Below are 20,635 nucleotides of genomic sequence, written 5' to 3'. Positions count from 1 at the left end.
TTTAAATATACAGAAGGCATGATGACTGATATTCTTGTATATTAAACTAGTTTAAATGTGTAACATCTGCTTCAAAGTATAATGATGACTCATATGATAATTAGTGTTTCTAAGACGGTCTACCAAAAGACACCTGTAGGAGGAGCCTCAAAAAATTATTCAATGCGCACTTTGCATATCTGAGAGTTAAATTCACTTATCAACGTAGATAACCCATTTAAAGAGGACAAGATTGAGAAACATCCTGATAACTTGCTATCACTACAGGACCGGTGGGCCTAAACTTCATCCGTAGAGACTTAATTCAGAAGAGAACTGGTAATTACGCTCTACTTTTACAGATGCAACTTCATACTTTCTCCACAGATTAATAATGTTGTAATGACAATTCCATCAACAGATTTTATTGATGTTTTGTTATGAATCAACTCTCTTTTCTGAGCATCACCTCTTCTTGTTGTAGATAGACATTTTACTGCATTATTTTCTTATGTTTTCATAATTTGGCTACACAGCAAAGAACACATCCATCAAACATGAAATTATGCACTTTTCCTCATACACATACATTTAACCTAAGAAAACCTAAATTTAACCTAACCTTTTTAAAAAAATTTAAATTTTTTTCAGTGACAAAACCTCTGGCAAGATGATGGACCAAATTTGTCTTCATCTGCTTTCTCTTTCAGGTAAAAACATTATGCAAAACATTAAAATAAACAGAGAAATTACACCAAAATGATTTGCATATTTTTGCCGTTTTACATTCAGTGATATTATGACAAACTGTTCTGTGTAATATCCTACAAATCTTTGTAGAGGAATCTTTGTGAGATTTGTCCAATAATAATTCAGGCTGTCTACTATCAACGGACAGTTAAAGAAAGCATCTACGAAAGAGAGCCAAGGAAAAAATACTTCTCAAAAATCAAAAAGCTGTCCAGACAAGAGCCGTCACTTGCGGCCGATTATTCTGAAGGTTAATTCAAGTAATAAACAAACTTAAATGAACAACAACAACAACAAATAAGCCTTAATTGAATATATATATATATATATATATATATATATATATATATATATATATATATATGGCTTCCTCTGGTTATATATTTATAACAATTTGGGAACAATGATTGTATCCAAAAAAGGAACAAAATAAGTATATAATATTATTGAACAACACTGTTAAAATACAGTGTATAATGCAAGTTTTATAGTTTATGTTATTTTAAATCATTATTTGTTATGATTGTTTATAATAATACTAATATTGTGGATGAACTTCTTAACCAGAGAACATTAACACACTGTAATTGTTGTTTTACACTTTAAATAATTTTTTTTTAATTATATCCTTATTTAATCTTGGACAAACTATATTCTAAAGTGCACCTATTATGCTATTTTAATTTCCTCATAACACACGCAGCTCTTTTCTCTCAGTGTCTGAAACGCTTCGATAAAGATTCAGTCTCTCTAAGCCCCGCCTCTCTGAGAGCTGCTCTGCTCTGATTGGTCAGAAACCAAACCAAACTCATTATCATATCTGAATCTCAGCTCTTGACACACAGTGATAGGAACAGTAACGATGGCGTGGGTTTTACCGTATCAATCTCATCAAAGTGGATTTGCTTTGTCAGCAGAAAAACAGCGTCATCTCGACATGAACAACACGATCCAAACTCTTCCAGTCTCAGATAAACTACAGTGTTTGAGGGCGGGGCTAAGAGACGCTGTTCAGTCAATCAAGACCACAGGCTGGCATTATGCAAATTGGTTACAAACCTATGCGGGTTCAGCAGGAAGTGAGACTGAATTACTGACGACTCATTTCAGTTCAGAATCAAGTCTTTCGTTTAGACGAAAACGCCTCGGTTACGACTGTAACCTCGGTTCCCTGAAGAGGGAACGAGACGCTGCATTGAATTGACGCTAAGGGAATGCTTTGCGTGATGATGTCTTGAAGCACATGTAAAATCAGTCCAATGGTGTGGCGGAACGTCAGAGGCGGGTGACGTCATGAACCTATAAAGCATGTCCAAAACAAAGCAGCGCTAGCTTCTTAAGGTCTGAACAAGTCGCTTACAGGCACGTAGGAGATATGGCAGGTGACGCAGCGTCTCGTTCCCTCTACAGGGAACCGAGGTTAGAGTCGGAACCGAGGTTAGAGTCGGAACCGAGGCGTTCTCTTTCAAGGGAACTTGCGCTGTGTCGAATTGACGCTAAGCGAACGTCTATCTCTATACCAACATAGTGAGAAGTGTCTGTCCTGTGTGAAATCATAAGAGCAGCACTAGGACGAGAGCACCCGAGACCCCGGAGTAGAGTTCAAGTCCAAAGAGTAAAATCTGACAAATGTATGCGGTGAGGACCACCCTGCCGCATCACAAACGTCCTGAAGGGGCACTCCTGATAATAAGGCCTAAGAGGCCGCCATACTCCTAGTTGAGTGGGACCGAACCGCCATAGGAGAAGGCTGTCCGGTCAACTCATAAGCAAGTGAGAAGGCCTCGACCGCCCACTTGCTCATTCTCTGCTTGGATTCTGGGGACTCTTTATTAGGGGGTCCAAAACATACAAATAGTGTTTCGGTTTTACGACACAGGGCAGCTCTGTGGACATAAGCATCAAGTGCTCTAACTGGGCATAGCAGATTGTTCTTTTCCTGGTCCGGATTTTGAAAAGGAGGAGGACAGAAGGCCTGCAGTACTATGGATCTTGCCACGTTAGTGGGGACCTTAGGAACATAACCTGGTCTGGGATGGAGGAACGCTTTCATCATGCCAGGAGCAAATTCCAAGCACAAGGGTGCCACCTACAAAGCCTGAAGATCTCCTTTTCTTTTAAGAGATGAGATAGCGAGGAGGAACAGAGCTTTCAAAGTAAGTAACCTGGCTGGAACCTCCTCCAAAGGCTCAAAGGGAGCCTGGGAAAGGCCTTGGAGGACAATTGCCAGGTCCCATGTCGGAACCCTGGTGCGAGTAGCAGGCCTCAGCCTCAAAGTGCCATGGAGGAAACACGATACCAATGGGTCTTTACCCAAAGACATTCCACCCAAAGACATTCCACCCAAAGGAATGTGGTAAGGACCTATGGCTGCCACATAAACCTTTAAAGTGGACGGGGATAGACCTGCAGTGAACCGCTCCTGCAGGAGCTCCAGCACTGTACCAACCGGGCAGTTAACTGGGTCCAACTGATGGTCACTACACCATGAAGTGAAAACCTTCCACTTCAGGGCATAAAGTTTCCTCAAGGAGGGAGCTCTGGATTGAAGGATGATCTCTACAACCTCAGGTGAGAGACCTGACCCTATGAGCTGGGCCCCCTCAGAGGCCAAGCCCACAGGTGCCATAGTTCGGGTCGAGGGTGAAGAATAGAGCCCCACTGCTTGGGACAGAAGGTTCCTCCTGACGGGAAGCTCCAGTGGGCGCCCGTCGAGGAGAGACACTAAGTCTGGAAACCAAACTCTGCCCGGCCAACGGCATAGTAGGCATAGATGGTCCCTGCGAACTCCTGGGAGAAGAGCGATCGGGGGAAAAGCGTACAAACGTAGCCACGTCTGTTCCATCGCATCCAATCTGAGAGGAGCTGGATGCATGAGGGAGAACCAGAGTGGACAGTGAGGCGTAAACAGATCCACTTGTGCCCGGCCGAATTCCATCCGTATCTGCTCCACCACCTCGGGGTGGAGCCTCCGTTCCCCGGGCCTCAGCCCCTGCCTCGACAGGACGTCTGCTCCTATATTCTGGGCTCCAGGGTTGTAAGCTGCTCTGATTTAAAGCAGCTTCCCCCTGAGACCACAGGAGGATTTGGTGCGCCAGTTTGCACAGCGAACGCGAGCGCAAACCTCCCTGGTGATTTATATAGGCGACCACCGATGTGTTGTCTGATCGGACCAACACATGGTGGCCCCTGAGGTCTGGGAGGAAATTTCTTGAGGGCAAGAAATACAGCCAGCATCTCCAGGCGATTGATATGCCAGGAGAGATGATGGACCCCCCCATAGACCCTGAGCTGAGCGTCCTTCTAGGATCGCTCCCCAGCCCATGAGGGAAGCATCTGTCGTTAGCATCTTGCGACGACAAGGAGCGCCCAACAGGAGCTTGGACAGGAACCAAGGTTTCTTCCACATAACCAGGGCCCGTAGGCATCGCCGCGTAACCCTGATCATGCAAAAGGGGTTTCCCCTTGGGGAAAACCCTTTGGTCCTGAGCCACCACTGTAGGGGTCTCGTGTAACCCCGGCATCCTGGCCAAATTTGCCCCTTGGCCTCTGTCTATCATGGCCTCCTAATCATCCCCATATACTGATTGGCTTCATCACTGTCTCCTCTCCACCAGTAAGCTGGTGTGTGGTGAGCGTTCTGGCGCAATATATGGCTGCCGTCGCATCATCCAAGTGGATGCTGCACATTGGTGGTGGTTGAGGAGATTCCCCCCTTCTATGTAAAGCGCTTTGAGGTCTCAGAAAAAGCGCTATATAAATGTAACAAATTATTATTATTATTATTATGTACAGCAGGCCAAAAGGAATCACGTTGGACGCTGCTGCCATCAAACCCAACAGTCTCTGAAACTGTTTTGACAGTGAGTGACTGGCCTAGCTTTATCATTTTCACAGCTGACAGGATAGACTTTATGCGTGCAGGTGATAGGCATGCCCACATCGACATAGAATCCCAAACCACGCCCAGAAAAGTGGTCCTCTGTAGTGGAGAAAGCACACTCTTCTTGGTGTTTAGCCTTAACCCCAATTCTCTCATGTGGGCGAGAACGACATCTCGATGCCGAACCGCCAACTGATGCGACTGAGCTAGAATCAACCAATCGTCGATGTAGTTCATGATGCGAATACCCTGTAGACGAAGTGGTGCCAGGGCTGCATCTACGCATTTCGTGAAAGTGCGGGGTGATAGAGCTAGGCCGAATGGAAGAACTTGATATTGGTATGCTTTGCCCCTGAAAGCAAACCTCAGGAACTTCTTGTGATATGGAAGGATGGAAATGTGGAAGTATGCGTCCTTGAGATCTATTGTGACAAACAAGTCCTCGGATCTGATCTGTGGCACGATCTGTCTCAATGTTAACATTTTGAACTTTTAGTTGCATAACTGACTCATTCAGGACTCTCAGATCCAAAATGGGACGCAACCCCCCATCTTCTTTGGAACGATGAAATACTGATTGTAAAACCCGGTGTCCCTGCGAGACCCGAACTGTATTTGATAACCCCTTTCTGTGGTCTGCAGGACCCAACGAGAAATATTTGGCAGTAGTTTCCACGCTTTCAAAAAAACTACTAGAGGTACCAGCCTCTCGAGACTGGTTTCTGGATTTAGTTGTTGTCGAGTGGTCAATTCGCCGCCACGTAAACGACTGAACTGACTCTTCCGGGACCCTCCTCGGAGGGGGCGGGCATCCCAGGACCACTACGTTTCCGGGTGGCCTCTGAGATATGTGCTCGCCGGAGACCGCTGCGCCCTGAAGCACATGAGGTGGCAGGGTTGGCATAACGGTGCCCTGAGGGCACCGGAGGGAGACGGGCACCGTATAGTGAGGTGCTGACTGCTCTGCTTCGGGGGGAACTACCCTCATTTGGCCTGCGCCCTCGGGCGTCAGGACCTTTTTTCCCGCCTTTTTCAAGGCTGTGGTTGAGTTTTGAGTTACCCCTTGAAGGCAAGCTCTGTTTTTGAGTGGCACGGTATGAGGAGCTGGCTTTAGACGTTTGGGGCTGCTTCCGCTCAAAAGCCCCGGAGACATGAGTTCGGCAGGGGAGGAGTTTCTGGAATGCAGCCGCTTGCTTGGCTGATTCCTGAAACCTCTCGACGACCGAGTTCACGGAATCGCCGAAGCGGCCAGTGGGAGAAATAGGAGCGTCCATCAAAAAATTGTTGTCTTTCTCTTTAATGTTGCTCAAATTCAACCAGCAATGTCTCTCAGTGGCCACCAGGGCTGCCATAGACTGGCCGATAGTTTTAGCCGTCTCCTTGGCGGCCCTGAGAGACAAATCTGTGGCCCGACACAGTTCGCAAACCGCGTCTGGGCCAATACCCCCGCCCTCATCCAGGTCTCCAAACAGTTCGGCTTGGTAAGCCTGCAGCAGCGACATAGTGTGAAGGCACGCTGCAGCCTGACCAGCTGACGCATAAGCCTTACCCACCAAAGCTGACGTGACTCTAACGGGCTTGGTGGGTAATACCGGGGCCTTAAGGGAAGATGCCGATTCAGGGGAGAGATAGCTCGCTAGCGTCTCTTCCACCTTTGGCATCTCCCCATAACCGTGCTCTTTATAATTTGATATAGAGGAATAGTGAGATGTTTGTGTACTGTAGACTCTATATGAAAATGGTTTCTGTTTCCACACCGAGGTGTCGAGATCGGGGAAAAACGGAAGGCCCCGGCATTGAGGTTGTGAACGAGAGGGCAGGAAACGTTCGTCCAGTTTGCTTTTAGAGCGAACCTCCTGCTTATCTGTCGGCCAATCGATGTGTAATCTTTCGACCGCTCTCATTACAACCTCAACGAGCTCCTCAAATGCATGAGACTGAGGTGGCGAATCCTCAGTATCTTGTGAATCGACACTAACAATCTGTGCCTTAATCGGGACGGAAGAAACTGCAACGCGTGCTTCCGAACCCCGAGAGAAGGCACTGGATCTGTCAGGTGAAGGCAGAGATAAGGCTGGGCCCGTCTCTAACCCCGCTGACAGATCCATTTGCGAACCCCAAGTCTGAAGCCTTCGCTGTGCCTTGGCAGTAGCGGGACCTGAGCCTAGTGTCCGCAATGGAAGCACTTCACAGTGCACATAGCCAGCGCCCTCGAGCGCTGACCATGCATGCTCCTCACCCAAACAAACAATGCACAAAACATGTGTGTCCCCACCCATTTAATAACGTGGGCAAGGGTGCACACACATTCTGAACTGTTGCTTACTCGCCATGATATATATATATATATATTGTAACAGACAACACCAAATAGACAGATACAGTATACACAGAGCGCTTGTGAAGACACAGAATCAAGCGCTGCTTTGTTTTGGACAGGCTTTATAGTTTCCTGCTTCATGACGTCACCCGCCTCTGACGTTCCGCCACACCATTGGACTGATTTTACATGTGCTTCAAGAAATCATCACGCAAAGCGTTCCCTTAGCGTCAATTCGACGCAGCGCGAGTTCCCTTGAAAGGGTACTCCATTTATCTTTGATCTTTGCACAGCTTTTACATTCACAAACAGCTCTATTACACACTGTATGAAAGGGAATATATACAGAAAGCATAATAGGAGCACATTTAAACAAGTCTTATTAAGCAATCTCAAATATTTTAGCACTGCTTTACAAAAGAAATACTACAGTGACTGTAACTTCTTAAACGAACACCAAAATCAAAGACAACAAGAACTTGTTCAACAATGATAAAAAAAAAAAAATCCAGCCAAATAGAAACAAATACATTGAGTGGAACCTTAAAGAAGGACACTGGGGAAAATAATATTTAAAAAGCTTGAAATGAGTGTATTCTGTCGACAGGATTCCTGTCACTGACTCTGTGTGATCCACACGAGTATGTTCTGATCCGAGAGTCAATGCCGTGGGGAAAAGCTCAAAATTACTGCAGGGAAAACCACATCGACCTGGCCACGGTTCAGAGTGATGAAGACTGGACCACTCTGCAAGAAGTCGCAGATGAAGAAGTGTTTCGTTCATTTTCCTGGATTGGACTCTACAATGACATCAACAGCTGGCGTTGGTCTTATCAAGACGAGAGTGTAGTGTTTCAGTCCTGGTTATCTGGCCAGCCGGATAACGCCGGTGCGGGAGAGGAGTGTGCCACAATACATTACACTGGATACTGGAGGGATTACGACTGCGATCTCACAAGAGGTTTCGTGTGTAATGACGGTGAGAAACACTCTTATTACATATCCATCTATTTATTTATTTAGCAGACGCTTTTATCCAAAGCAATTTTCAAATGAGGAATACGGTATGCATGAAGACATTAATATAGTGACTTTAGGGGTGGAAAATATAAGTAAAAATGTATATCACAATTAGGCAGGATCATGAATTTTGTGCAGACGATTAATTGACATATTAAAGATTTAATTCTGCTAGAGTTTAAGCCAATACGTTATTTATTTACTCGGAATCGTATACAATATAATAATAAAATCAGCCCATATGATGTATACTTAATTATAATATAATATAATATAATGCAACAATACAATTTAATGTAATAATATTTAATATAATGCGGTCTTATTAAACCAACAAACCTTTATAACAGTGTTTGTTTTTTTTTTTGTTTTTTTTAGCAAAATGTCGAATAACCACAATCAGATGATTAATCAATAATCGTGACAGGCCCAATCACGGTATTATTAAACTTTTTTTAAATAATGATAAAGGTATAAATTAGGGATATGAAAATTTTGGCCGATACCGAAAACCGATAATTCTTTATATTTGAAAGCCGATAACCGATATATTGGCCGATAAAGTAATATCCAAATTTGTATTTAATTTTTGTGAGCCTGATTACAAAAACAAAAGTCTCACCATTAAAAGCCACATCCCAAACACACAATTATAAAGTTCAAAATATAATTTTTTGTAGCCGATATAACAGACCTGCACTACTTTACTGTTTTTTCCTTTTTTTAAGTGATTCGAATCATATTTCAAGCAATTAAAAACCATCATGTTGAACATGAACATGAAGAGTCTCAGATGAAGGAAATAATACATTATTCATCAGCTTTAATATATCGGCCACATTTTTTTATCGGGCCGATAACGAACACATTAAAAATGAACATATATCGGCCGATACCGATATGGTGGCCGATATATCCTGCATAAAGTAAAGTTGAACAAAATTGCTTTATTTTGAAAGGAAAGAGTAACTTGCAGTTCAGATGTTGATAAGAGGCAAATTCAGTGGAGGATTCATCAGACCAATTCAAATGAATCATTAAAAGAAGCTGCTCAAATGAGTCGTTTGTTTGTGAATCGGACTACAGTGCAGTTGTGCGTTTGTGTTTATGTATGCAACAACTCAATAGAAGGAAGTGCGCAATCATATTTAGACTGCGATTACATTCACAAATCTGGTAAATAAGATTTTTAACGTCGTGGCGCTGGAGATTCAGCATTGCAGTTTTACATATTTGTATGGTTTATTGTTTTATCCAGGATTTCACCCACCCCTAAATGACATTGTCATTACTACATTTATATAATCAGTTAATAACACAATGACCTCAACTGGAAATCTAGTCTATATCAGACTTATTTTATTAGGGATGCACAATATATCGGCCACCATATCGGTATCGGACGATATATGTTCATTTTTAATGGGAAGAAAATAAGAAAATGTGGCCGATATATTAAAGCTGATAAATAATTGATTATTTCCTTCAGCTGAGACTCTTCAGATGCACACTGTTTGAATTGCTTGAAATATGATTGGACTGACATCAGAAAAGAAAAAATACAATCAAGTAGTGCAACATTTAAGCCTGTCATATCGGCTACATAAAAGTATCATGAGAACTTTATAATTGTGTGTTTGGGACATGGATTTTAATGGTGAGACTTTTGTTTTTGTAATCAGGCTCTCAAAAATTATATAAAAATGTATTTAGATTTATCGGCCAATATATCTGTAATGATGGGTCATCAGATTGAGGATCCATCTGCAGCTTTATTAACACAGAGTCAAAAACAGGTACAAGCAAGGTCGAGGCAGGCAGCAAACATTCACAGAAGAAAGAACAGGCAAGAGGTCTGGGCAGGTTGCTGACAATCATAATCCAAAAGACAGGCAAAGGTCGAGGCAGGCGGCAAGGAATCAAACAACGAGAAACAGTCCAAGATCAAACACAGAAAATAATCCATAGTAGAAACGCTCAGAAATGATCACCACGGCAAATCAAGACTTCACAACAGTGGTGTGTGTGGAGTGTTTAAATAGTGTTTGTGTGATGAGTTGCAGGTGTGTGTGTAATCGATTGCCCCCAGGTATGAGGGCCTATGGGATTTGTAGTCCGAATAGCAACAGTCAATATTCTGGAGAGAGCTCCCTCTGGTGACCTAGAGGAGGCGGAAAGGAAGCCTCTCCTGTAACAATATCGGTTATCAGCTTTCAGATATAAAGAATTATCGGTTGTTGGCAAAAACTTTCATATCGGTGCATCCCTAAATTTTATACTTTAAAAATTCTCAAAATAGACATAAAAGTCAAGATAGGAGATTAAAGGGATCGTTCACCCAAAAATGTGGCAATTACTGACATCATGTCATTCCAAGTCTTTCGTGAAACACACACAAAAAAAATTATACAGGTTTGTGCCCAAAAAAAAATATTTGGTGTAAGATTTACAACTTTCACTCAGAAATTGCTAGTAAATTTCACAAATAATTACAAAGAAATGCCAAGTAACACATTAAAATAAACATGACATTTTGAAGTAGAATAAATAAAACAGTTTTCTTGTAAAACACGTATTTACACCTTTGAACTATCCCTTTATACTCTCCTTTTATCCATGCTGGGTCCATGTAAACTATGGAAATATAATGGAAAAACTGATTTCTGGAAACAAATTTTGGCGTTTAAGAGGCTCACACTCGTTAGAGAAAATGATTTTAAAAATGAGCTTGTCATGCCTCTTGACTCTGTTTTTCACAGAAAGAACCAACGCAACAGAGAAACTGGTTTTTGTCAGAACTGTAAAGACGTGGCTTGACGCACAGAAGTATTGCAGAGAGCATTACACAGACCTGGCCACTGTTAGGAGTCTAGAGGACAACAAACAGATCGTCAGCTTGATAAATGTGTACGAGCCCTGGATCGGACTGTACCGGGACTCGTGGAAGTGGTCAGATCAGGCCAACTTTACTTCCTCAACCCAACTCACTGCTAAGAGACTCAATGCGGCGGGCCTAAACTGTGCCGGTGTATATTATTATAGTAATTCTATTAACGATTACTATTGCACTGTACCTTATTACTTCTACTGCAGCACTGGTAAGTCCTTTACTCTCCTTCTTTCCGTTGTTTGTTGACAAAAACTGAATATGACTGTTCATTTAATAAGGGTTTCCCAAACTGGAGGTTCATGAGAGAACTGTGAAAAGCTAATAGTTAATTAAATCATAAACATTTAAAATTTAAATATTATACATATGTTTTTATAAAAACGCAAATGCTAAAATGTATAAATAGGGAGGCTCTCCAAAACCCTCCTTAACTATTTAGGTCAGAAACCTGAAAATAGCTGTTTTTTCCCCTAAATATTTCAGTAGTTGAAATTTCTGTGCATCCCTATTTATAAATATGATAATTTATAATAATAAAACAACACATTCACATGTTCACAGTTCTCTGATGTTGGTTAATGGTCACCTGACATGTATATAAACAACTAAAATATTTAAAAATGTTCTTAGTAAGTGTTTTATTTTAAAATCATTCATTTTAATTTGACACTTATGATTTAATTATATACACCCATCTTAAAATCGGTTCCGCATTTTTGGTTCGGGGTGCTCTGATTGGTCGTCCACTGATCGCTATTGGCCGATAATGGCTTTGGGAAGTTTGTCTTCACATCAGCACATCGCGTATCATATTATATATATTTTTTAAATGTCTAAAACATAAAATAAAAAGTCCAAGACAAAAAAGTTTGGGGATCCCTGATATGATAACCCAAAGTAAGATAGTCCGTGTGTTGTCCTGCAGTGAAGAGAAAGCAGCAGGTGATCCGAGTGCAGGTCAAAGCCAGTGAGAATGCGGACGACTCTACACTGAGTGCACTCGTCTTAAACAAGGTGGGTTTTAGAACACTCAACAGACTCAAATTAACCCTCTGGGGCTCTTCAGTCATTTTTGACGTTTCTTCTTCTTCTTTTTTTCTTCTTCATTGGAATGGTACGAAACTTGGTAACAGGGGCGTAGCACAAGATCCCGGGCCCTATGCATAGGCAGTCCTGATGGGCCCCCATGTTCCTCAAAAAAATGTATAATAATTATAATATGGCCTCTGCACACATGAATCTGTAGACCTAGATATTTTATAGCGTAATAACTATTAACTGTAATGCTTAGAGTAGCCTGATAATTTGTCATGTGTGCACACACTTTTCAAACCTCCTTTCAACATTCTCTAGCCTACTTTACTGTGGTTACTAAGTTTAAGCTAAATTATATTACAATATTTGTTTTGTATATAACACCCAACGTAGGCTATATAATTGCTAATTATTGCTAATTTTAGATATTATAGCCTATTAATTTGAAATTAAACAGGTTTCAATTTAGGCTATTATAATGGTGTGTTGAATGCAAACAGCATTGTTAGTGTACAGTTTATTTAACCTCAGTTTACATGTATAACCAAATTATCATCTGAAAGTGTATGTTCTGCTCTTTCAATGGGTTGTCTCAGTTCATTTTTAGCACCAGCGATCGCGGAGATAGTCAAGCAGTTTAGCACTATAGATTTCGTGTTCTAGTTTGTGCTCACCTTTCTTTGAAAATAAGTCAGTTACCAATTGTTTCCCCTCATTTTGTTTTCTTTCCTTCTAATGTCATTCCTTTCCTTTTGGGGGGCCTGATTTGGCTTTCTTTGAGAAAGACATTTCTACCGCAGAAGTTTGCGCTCCACCAGATGCTCAACTAACTAACATAAACAAAATGCGTGCAGATGGACTAACCCATTTGGCGCATTAGCAAGGGGTGGGACCAGTCAGTCAATCAACCAAGTAATTCAGCCAATACACTAACTTTACATTTCATCTGACATTCATTATCAAATTTAATTAGGAAATGAAAATATCCAGATAACATAAAATGTATTCCAGACTTTTCAAGGGCCCTCTCTCCCCTTGGGGCCCTGGTAATCAGTAGGCCTACTGGTTTTACCCCGAGTCCAACGCCCCTGCTTGGTAAAGGTTTTGGCACTTGCTGTGTGAACACACACACACACACACACACAAAATCATGGCCATGATTCGAAAAGGTTTAGATGGTCCCGAAGGAACAGTCACACTTGTGCTCCTCGCGGTCAGAAATGTATAGTGGAAGCGTTTGGAACTGCAGCCGAACAAACTCTGACTGAAAGCTCATTTTTGGAGATATCAAACTTGTTTAGATTTATAGCTTTGATTTTCTCACAGTTTTAGAGTAAAACATGTTTTTGAAAATATACATTTCATAAAAAAATGTAAAATAGTATGTTTAATCATAACAATAAAAGTTTTTTTTTTTTTTTTTCACTTTTTACAACTTTTTTCACTTCAGCAATAATCTGCCAAGTGTCATCTTTTTTTTTTTTTTTGCCCATATATTTTTATTGGATACAGCGTTCAAACAATATTTGCAACATAATACAAAATAAGTCTCCATTTTGTGTTTTCAGAGTGAACAATTCTTCAAAACAAATGTCTTTTTGTAGTTTTGCCAAGTGTCATCTTTGAAAAGAGATTGTTGAGAGTCAGAAGCCTGAGACAGATCCATATGCAACCGTTTATTGAACAGAAAAGCCGAGCAAAAAGGAAAACTAATATTGTCAATATCAGAGGCAGGCAAAGGCGTGTGATGAACCGGGCTGTGGGTCTTGGGCTGGAGGCGAGCATTCGGAGTCCAGAGACGGGCAGAGGTTCAAGGCAGGCGGCAGACAATGGAATGCAGAAACAGACAAGAGTTCGGGGCAGGCAGCGAGTATCAGAGTCCAGGGTACAGGCTGAGGTCAGAAGTCAGGCTGCAGACAATCAAAGACAAACGTTAGACAAGGATAACCAGAAAACGCTCAGACATGCAACACGGGGTGAAACAATACTTCGCACAGGACGCTGAGTTAACGAGGCAGATATAGCATAGGGAATCAGAGAACATTCAGAACAGGTGAAGCGCAATCAGAACGCTAATGGTCCATACTAGGCAGAAGTATGTGGTATTATGTATAAAGCGTTGTTACTTTAAGACATAAGTAATGGGTGGAGTTATAGAATGATGACGAAGTTACATGCTCAAGTGAATACAAGTGAATGTGAGCAATAAAAGGGATGCACGTTCTTTAGTTCCTGAATTGATGTTTCAGACTCTTCTTTAGTGTCCTCTGTCTTTATAAAAAGGAAAGACACGACAAAGTGGCGACGAGGATGTTTTGAAAGAACCTCTGCGTGTTTGAATTGCCGAAGACTAACGTTAGAGTAGTGAAGTGCAGAAAACAGCTGAACGCGGCGCGAGCTCGGAGAGACGTTATGGCTGGCGTAATAGGAAATATCGGAGAATTCGACGAAAATGTTGAACAATTGAGCTCATACACGGAGCGATTTGAATATTTCCTGCAGGCAAACGCCATTGAGGGTGAGAAGATTGTGCCTACGTTCCTCAGTGTGATGGGTGCAAAGACTTTTATTTTGCTACGCAGTCTCGTACAGCCTAGAAAACCAGGTGAGAAAACTTATGACGAGATTGTTGCAGTGTTGAGCGCACATTTTTCACCTAAACCGCTGGTGATAGCAGAACGATTTCGGTTTCACAAGAGAAATCAGGAAGATGGAGAATCTGTTATTATGTTTGTGGCTGCACTGAAGAAACTTTCAGAACACTGTGAATTCGGCGATGTTTTGAATGATACCATCAGAGACAGGCTCGTTTGTGGATTAAGAAGCGAGGCCATTCAAAAAAGGCTGTTAAGTGAAAGTAATCTCACATTGCAGAAAGCCACTGAAATAAGTGTGAGCATGGAACTTGCTGCTAAAGAAGCACAGCACTTCAGTAGCTCAGATAAAGTTCATAAATTGTCTGCTGACATGAGCACTTTCCAGAATTCCCCTGGCAAAGCATCTAGTAATGCAACATGTTTTAGATGTGGCAAAGTCGGACATCTTGCATCTGAGTGTTGGAGTAAAGAGTTGGTGTGTCGTAGTTGTGGGAAAAAAGGCCACATAGAACGTGCTTGCAGAGGAAAACAAAAGGCTGCAAAACAAAAATTCAGCAAAATGCCTGGCACATCAAAGAACAAGAAGAATGTGTATACAATGCAGTCAAATTGCAAGTACACAGACGCCACTGATTCCTCCTCAGAGGAAGTTCCTTTGAAAATTCTAGCCGTGGAAGGAGACTCCAAAGGCTATTGGGTGACACCTGTCATTGAGGGAGAGCCGGTGTGTATGGAGATAGACACTGGTGCTGCTGTTTCTATTGTGTCAGATGCTGTGTATCACAGAACCCTAAAACATGTTTACTTGAAGCCCTCCAAGATAGTGTTGAAAACATATACAGGTGAGCCTGTGACATTAAGAGGGGTAATGGATGTGGAAGTGGAATTAAATGGTCAGTCAGCAACGCTGCCACTGTATGTGGTAAAAGGGAACTACCCAGCTTTACTGGGACGAGAATGGATGGAAACGATTAAACTGGACTGGCCGACGGTGCGAATGGTGTCAAAGGGTAACACGGAGCTCAGGGATGTTCTAGAAAAACATGCTGATGTTTTCAAGGATGAGCTGGGGACAATGAAAGACATTACAGCCAAACTCGACATTAAGCCAGATAGTAAGGCCAAGTGTTGCAAAGCCCGTTCTGTGCCATATGCGATCAGATCGAAAGTTGAGTCCGCTCTGGAAGATCTGGTAACCAGTGGAGTCATCGTACCAGTGAGTAACAGTGAGTGGGCTACGCCTATAGTACCCGTCCCTAAAAAGGATGGTTCCATTAGAATTTGTGGTGATTTTAAAGTCACAGTAAACCCTGTACTGTCTCCTGACCAGTATCCATTTCCCCTCATTGATGATCTGTTTGCTGGCTTGGCAGGGGGAAAGCGGTTCAGCAAACTTGATTTGAGTCAAGCCTACTTACAAATGAGAGTTGATGAGAACTCTAAGGAGTTACTGAGAATTGTCACACACAAGGGGCTTTTCAGATACCAGCGTCTTCCTGTTGGTATCACATCGGCCCCTTCGCTTTTCCAGAGGGCCATGGACCAGGTGTTAAGTGGCCTGTCGGGGGTGCAGTGCTACTTGGATGACATCCTGGTAACAGGAAAAACTGAAGCGGAGCATCTGAGTAATCTGGATGGTACACTCCAGCGCCTAAAGGAATATGGTTTAAGAGTGAGAAAAGACAAATGTGAGTTTTTCAAGCAGTCAGTTGAATATCTTGGTCATGTGATCGATGCTGATGGACTGCACAAGGCACCTTCAAAAGTAAAAGCCATACTTGAGGCTCCAGCACCACAGAACACCAGCCAGCTCCGCTCATTCATAGGTCTTCTAAATTATTATGGACGATTCATCAGTGGCTTAGCCACAATGTTGAAACCACTACACCAACTTATGTGTAGTAACAAGTCATGGGAATGGACACAACAATGTGAGACCACTTTTCAAGAAGCTAAGAAAGCTCTGGTGAAGTCCGGTGTGTTAACCCATTTTAATCCAAAGCTTCCCCTGCAGTTAGCCTGCGATGCGTCACCTTATGGTGTAGGAGCTGTGATATCCCACATCATGCCTTCAGGAGAAGAACGGCCAATAGCATTTGCCTCACGCACGCTGAACAAAGCAGAGAGCAAGTATGCGCAAATTGAGAGAGAAGCTTTGGGAATAATTTTTGGTTTTTTCGAAAATTTCACCAGTACCTGTATGGCAGGCAGTTTATACTGCTAACTGATCACCGGCCTTTAACCACCATTCTTGGGCCACACACAGGTATTCCCTCTCTGGCAGCAAGCCGAATGCAGAGATGGGCGCTGCTGTTATCAGCACACACATATGAAATAAGATATAGGAAGGCAGAGCAACACGGAAACGCAGATGGTTTATCAAGACTACCATTACCTGTGACATGTCCCGAGAGTGAGCAGAAAGATATTTTCTACTTTGAGCAAGTCACAGTGGCCCCAGTGACTTCCACACAGGTGAGAAGATGCACCCGGAACGATCCAATTCTGTCTGCAGTCATGGAGATGGTAAAAGATGGACATGTGCCTAAGGATACCACCAATTTGAAGCCGTACCTGTCGAGAAAGAATGAACTGTCATTTCATTCAGGATGTCTTCTCTGGGGACAAAGAGTCATCATTCCCCCATCGTTGAGAAAACCGGTCCTCCAGCAGCTCCATGTGGGCCATTGTGGTATTGTGCGAATGAAGGAAATGGCTCGGAGTTATTTTTGGTGGCCAGGTCTTGAGGGGGACATTGAAGGTAAAGCAAAGTCATGTCCATCCTGCCAGCAAGTGCGAAATGAACCCCAATTTGCCCCATTACACCCGTGGGACTGGCCAGAAATCCCTTGGCAGCGTGTACACGTAGATTTTGCTGGTCCAGTCGAAGGGAAAATGTTGTTAATAACGGTGGATGCCCACAGCAAGTGGCCTGAAGTTGCTGTTATGCACTCTACAACTGCTGAGAAAACAGTATTGAAACTGGGAGAAATGTTTAGCCGGTTTGGCTACCCTGAACAGCTCATCAGTGACAATGGACCACAGTTTACATCACAAGAATTTGCTGTGTTTTTACAGCGCTGTGGGGTACAACATATTAAATCAGCTCCGTACCACCCAGCCACAAATGGTCTCGCAGAGAGAATGGTTCAAACCATCAAACATGCCTTAAAGACATCACAGGGACAAGGGAGCCTTCAGCAGCGCCTCAATGATTTCCTGTTGTCATACCGAAACACCAGCCATGGGACAACAAAGGTTTCTCCAGCTTCTCTGATGTTGAAGCGTCCTCTGCGCTCTGGATTTGACTTACTGAGACCTACTGTTAAAGAGGTGGTAACTCGTCAACAACAGAAGCAAGTTCACAGGAGAGACATGAAGGCTAAAAGCAGACTGTTCCATCCAGGACAAAATGTTCTGGCATGCAACTATACTTCAGGACCAAAGTGGGTACCAGCGACAGTGATAGCTCAAACCGGCCCAGTGTCATACACTGTACTAACTTCTGACAAGCTTACCTGGAAAAGACACTTGGATCAGCTGTTGCTGGGATCTGCTACTGAGGTGGAGTCTACTGTTGCCACACCCACTGTTTGTTCGGACTTTCCGATGGTTCCAGAAGTGACTGTGGACACACCACTTACACCAGAAAAAGGATCTGTGCCACCCGAGGTTGAAAACATTCCACAGATGCAAAACTTGGAAAAACAACCAGAATCAAGATCCAACATATCTGTTTCAGGGCCCATTTCAAGCACAGAACGCCGTTCCACTAGGGAAAGACGCCCACCTAAAAGACTTGATTTATAGTGAAAAAAAAAAAAAGAAAAAAAAAAAGGGACTACACAATCTGATAGTTTAAGTTCTTTATTTCAATTTAGTTTAGTAATTGAATGAAGATGTTCTTGTGTTAACATTTGTTATTGTAAAAAAAAAAAGAAGAAGAAAAAAAAAGAAAGAGGACATTCTGTTTTGGGGGGAAGGAGTGTTATGTATAAAGCGTTGTTACTTTAAGACATAATTAATGGGTGGAGTTATAGAATGATGACGAAGTTACATGCTCAAGTGAATACAAGTGAATGTGAGCAATAAAAAGGATGCACGTTCTTTAGTTCCTGAATTGATGTTTCAGACTCTTCTTTAGTGTCCTCTGTCTTTATAAAAAGGAAAGAAACGACAGTGGAGCCCTTAGAATTCTGGAGAGGGCACTCGAGATTGAGTATGGGGAGGACCGCATAGACTGGATGCCGTAACAGAGATCAAACTTCAGTCTGTCGCTCTAAAGCGTTCAAGATTTACCACAGTTTAAGTTGTACATTTTATCATCAGGTCTATATGCTCAAAAAGTGAATAAATGGATTATAAATACAGCGTAAATATAATTTAGTACCATAAAATCCCTTAAAAATACAAAATAATAACTTCAAATTTAACTTCATCGAACTAAAATATAGTACATTAATTTCATTGACAAAATAAATAAATAATAAATCTCTGTAATCTTTGACCGACACGCGAAGAGCTCCAGTAATGTATTAAAATTCTGTGCTGGCTTGATGATTTCCATTCATGTATGACAGTAATGAGAGTCTAATGAGAATCATCACACATGTATTATTTATTAAGACCTTTTGAGACATTTGTTTTTGGTGACGAATGTGTTCAGATTTGGAAGCATTTGTTCAATGAGTTGGTCAGTGTTTCGCGTCATGACAAAATATTATGTATGTGTTTTGAGCTTCGCCAGTTTCTGCACTTTCGGCAAGATTTATAAAGTATAAGATGATCATTTTGAGGAGAAATACATCACACTTGTTTAATGAAAGCCTGTTTTTGTGGTTTAGATACAGCAGATGCTGAGCGATCAGGACGTCACACTTACATGGAGGAAACAACCGAACGGAAACATCTTCCAGAAGAAAAAGACCATTCGGAAAGCCAGTAATGTCAGTGCTCCAGTTTGCTGAAGTCATGTTCTTCATGGAGTGAAACTTCTCAAACCAATGCTTCATTTCATTCTTAGTTACAGATATCTGAATTAAACTAGATGAATTACAACTTACAAGTAATTAGTCAAACATACATTTACATCTATTCATTTTGCATTTCTTCATTTAGCAGACAGATATGAGCTAACAAATGTAAACACTGTAAAATCGTCATGAAGAATAAATAAAGGCCTTTGGGACGATATAGAAAACTGCATCAGATCTTCTCACAATAACATGAAACAAACAGCACTACTGAACTAAGCACTAGTGAACTTCACACAAATGACACAAGAAGGTTCTAAAATAAGAATGAGAAAAATATATTTAGAAACCCAGAAGAACTTTAAAGTTTTGCGAGCTGATGCAAAGTTTCAGAGTAACGCAAATCACTTTTCTTCCCATCTCATTTTATTTTTACCATCATCATGTCCCATAGTTTATAAGTCCTTTGCATTTGTTCTCTGATTCAGATACATGCATTTCCATTTACATTAACAAGAGAGATTACGGCACAATGTTGATTCACAAATATAAGTGGTTTGATGGTTCACAATTACTCATAGCCTACTCATTAGTGCTGATTATCGAAGGTAAGAATGAGAAAAAATTTATTAAGAACTCCTAGAACTCAAAAAACGTGCAAGTTAACGCAAAATCAATGACATAATTTTTCTTCCCATCTAAAAAAATAAATATATATTTTAACCATCATCATGTCCCATAGTTTACCTTATAAATAGCTTAGATTTATAGCCATACATCAAAAGCGGACTGTAAGCACTCCATCATTTATGAAGCCACATAAAATAAAATAGTGACAGAAGACATGGGCTACACACACTTTCTATCACAATAATAACGTGTTTTCCTCACACTAGTACCTGATATTTCCTTGATCTCGAGAAGCCTTGAATCTCTGACAGATGTTAGATTGATATTTAAAGGGCTGAGTATATGGACAATATATGGCACATTAAATCATTTTGACTATCCACGATATTAATCCATCAGTTTGACTATTTGTCAACTTTAAAAGTTAAACCTTCCCACGTGACACTAAAAATACCACGTGTAGTTAGTGTGTGAGTGTGTGTGTGTGTGTGTGTGTAACTAAAAAAGAAAAATAATAAGTGTGTGTGTAGGAATGTTGGGAAGCCTGATGGGAAGGCA

General features: G+C 41.6%; 1 protein-coding gene across 2 annotated transcripts; it reads left to right on the top strand.

The window, feature by feature from the left end:
* The first annotated feature begins 218 nt into the window (after positions 1 to 218).
* Positions 219 to 19,787, top strand: LOC309492614 (putative C-type lectin domain family 20 member A). 2 transcript variants are annotated; one of them, XM_082161625.1, is made up of 6 exons: positions 219 to 318; positions 650 to 689; positions 7,540 to 7,911; positions 10,712 to 11,050; positions 11,768 to 11,856; positions 19,319 to 19,787. In XM_082161625.1, exons 2-6 carry the CDS (start codon positions 650 to 652, stop codon positions 19,439 to 19,441), a joined length of 963 nt encoding a protein of 320 aa, XP_082017751.1. In that variant the 5' UTR covers positions 219 to 318; the 3' UTR covers positions 19,442 to 19,787. The 2 variants fall into 2 exon arrangements, with proteins under 2 accessions (XP_082017751.1, XP_082017750.1); XM_082161624.1 differs by having other exon boundaries at positions 223 to 318; positions 631 to 689.
* The last annotated feature ends 848 nt before the right edge of the window (positions 19,788 to 20,635 follow it).

Source organism: Leuciscus leuciscus, assembly GCF_965113295.1.
Source record: "Leuciscus leuciscus genome assembly, chromosome: 2".
In the NCBI taxonomy this organism is placed as follows: domain Eukaryota; kingdom Metazoa; phylum Chordata; class Actinopteri; order Cypriniformes; family Leuciscidae; genus Leuciscus; species Leuciscus leuciscus.
This window is presented reverse-complemented; position numbering and strand designations above follow the sequence as displayed.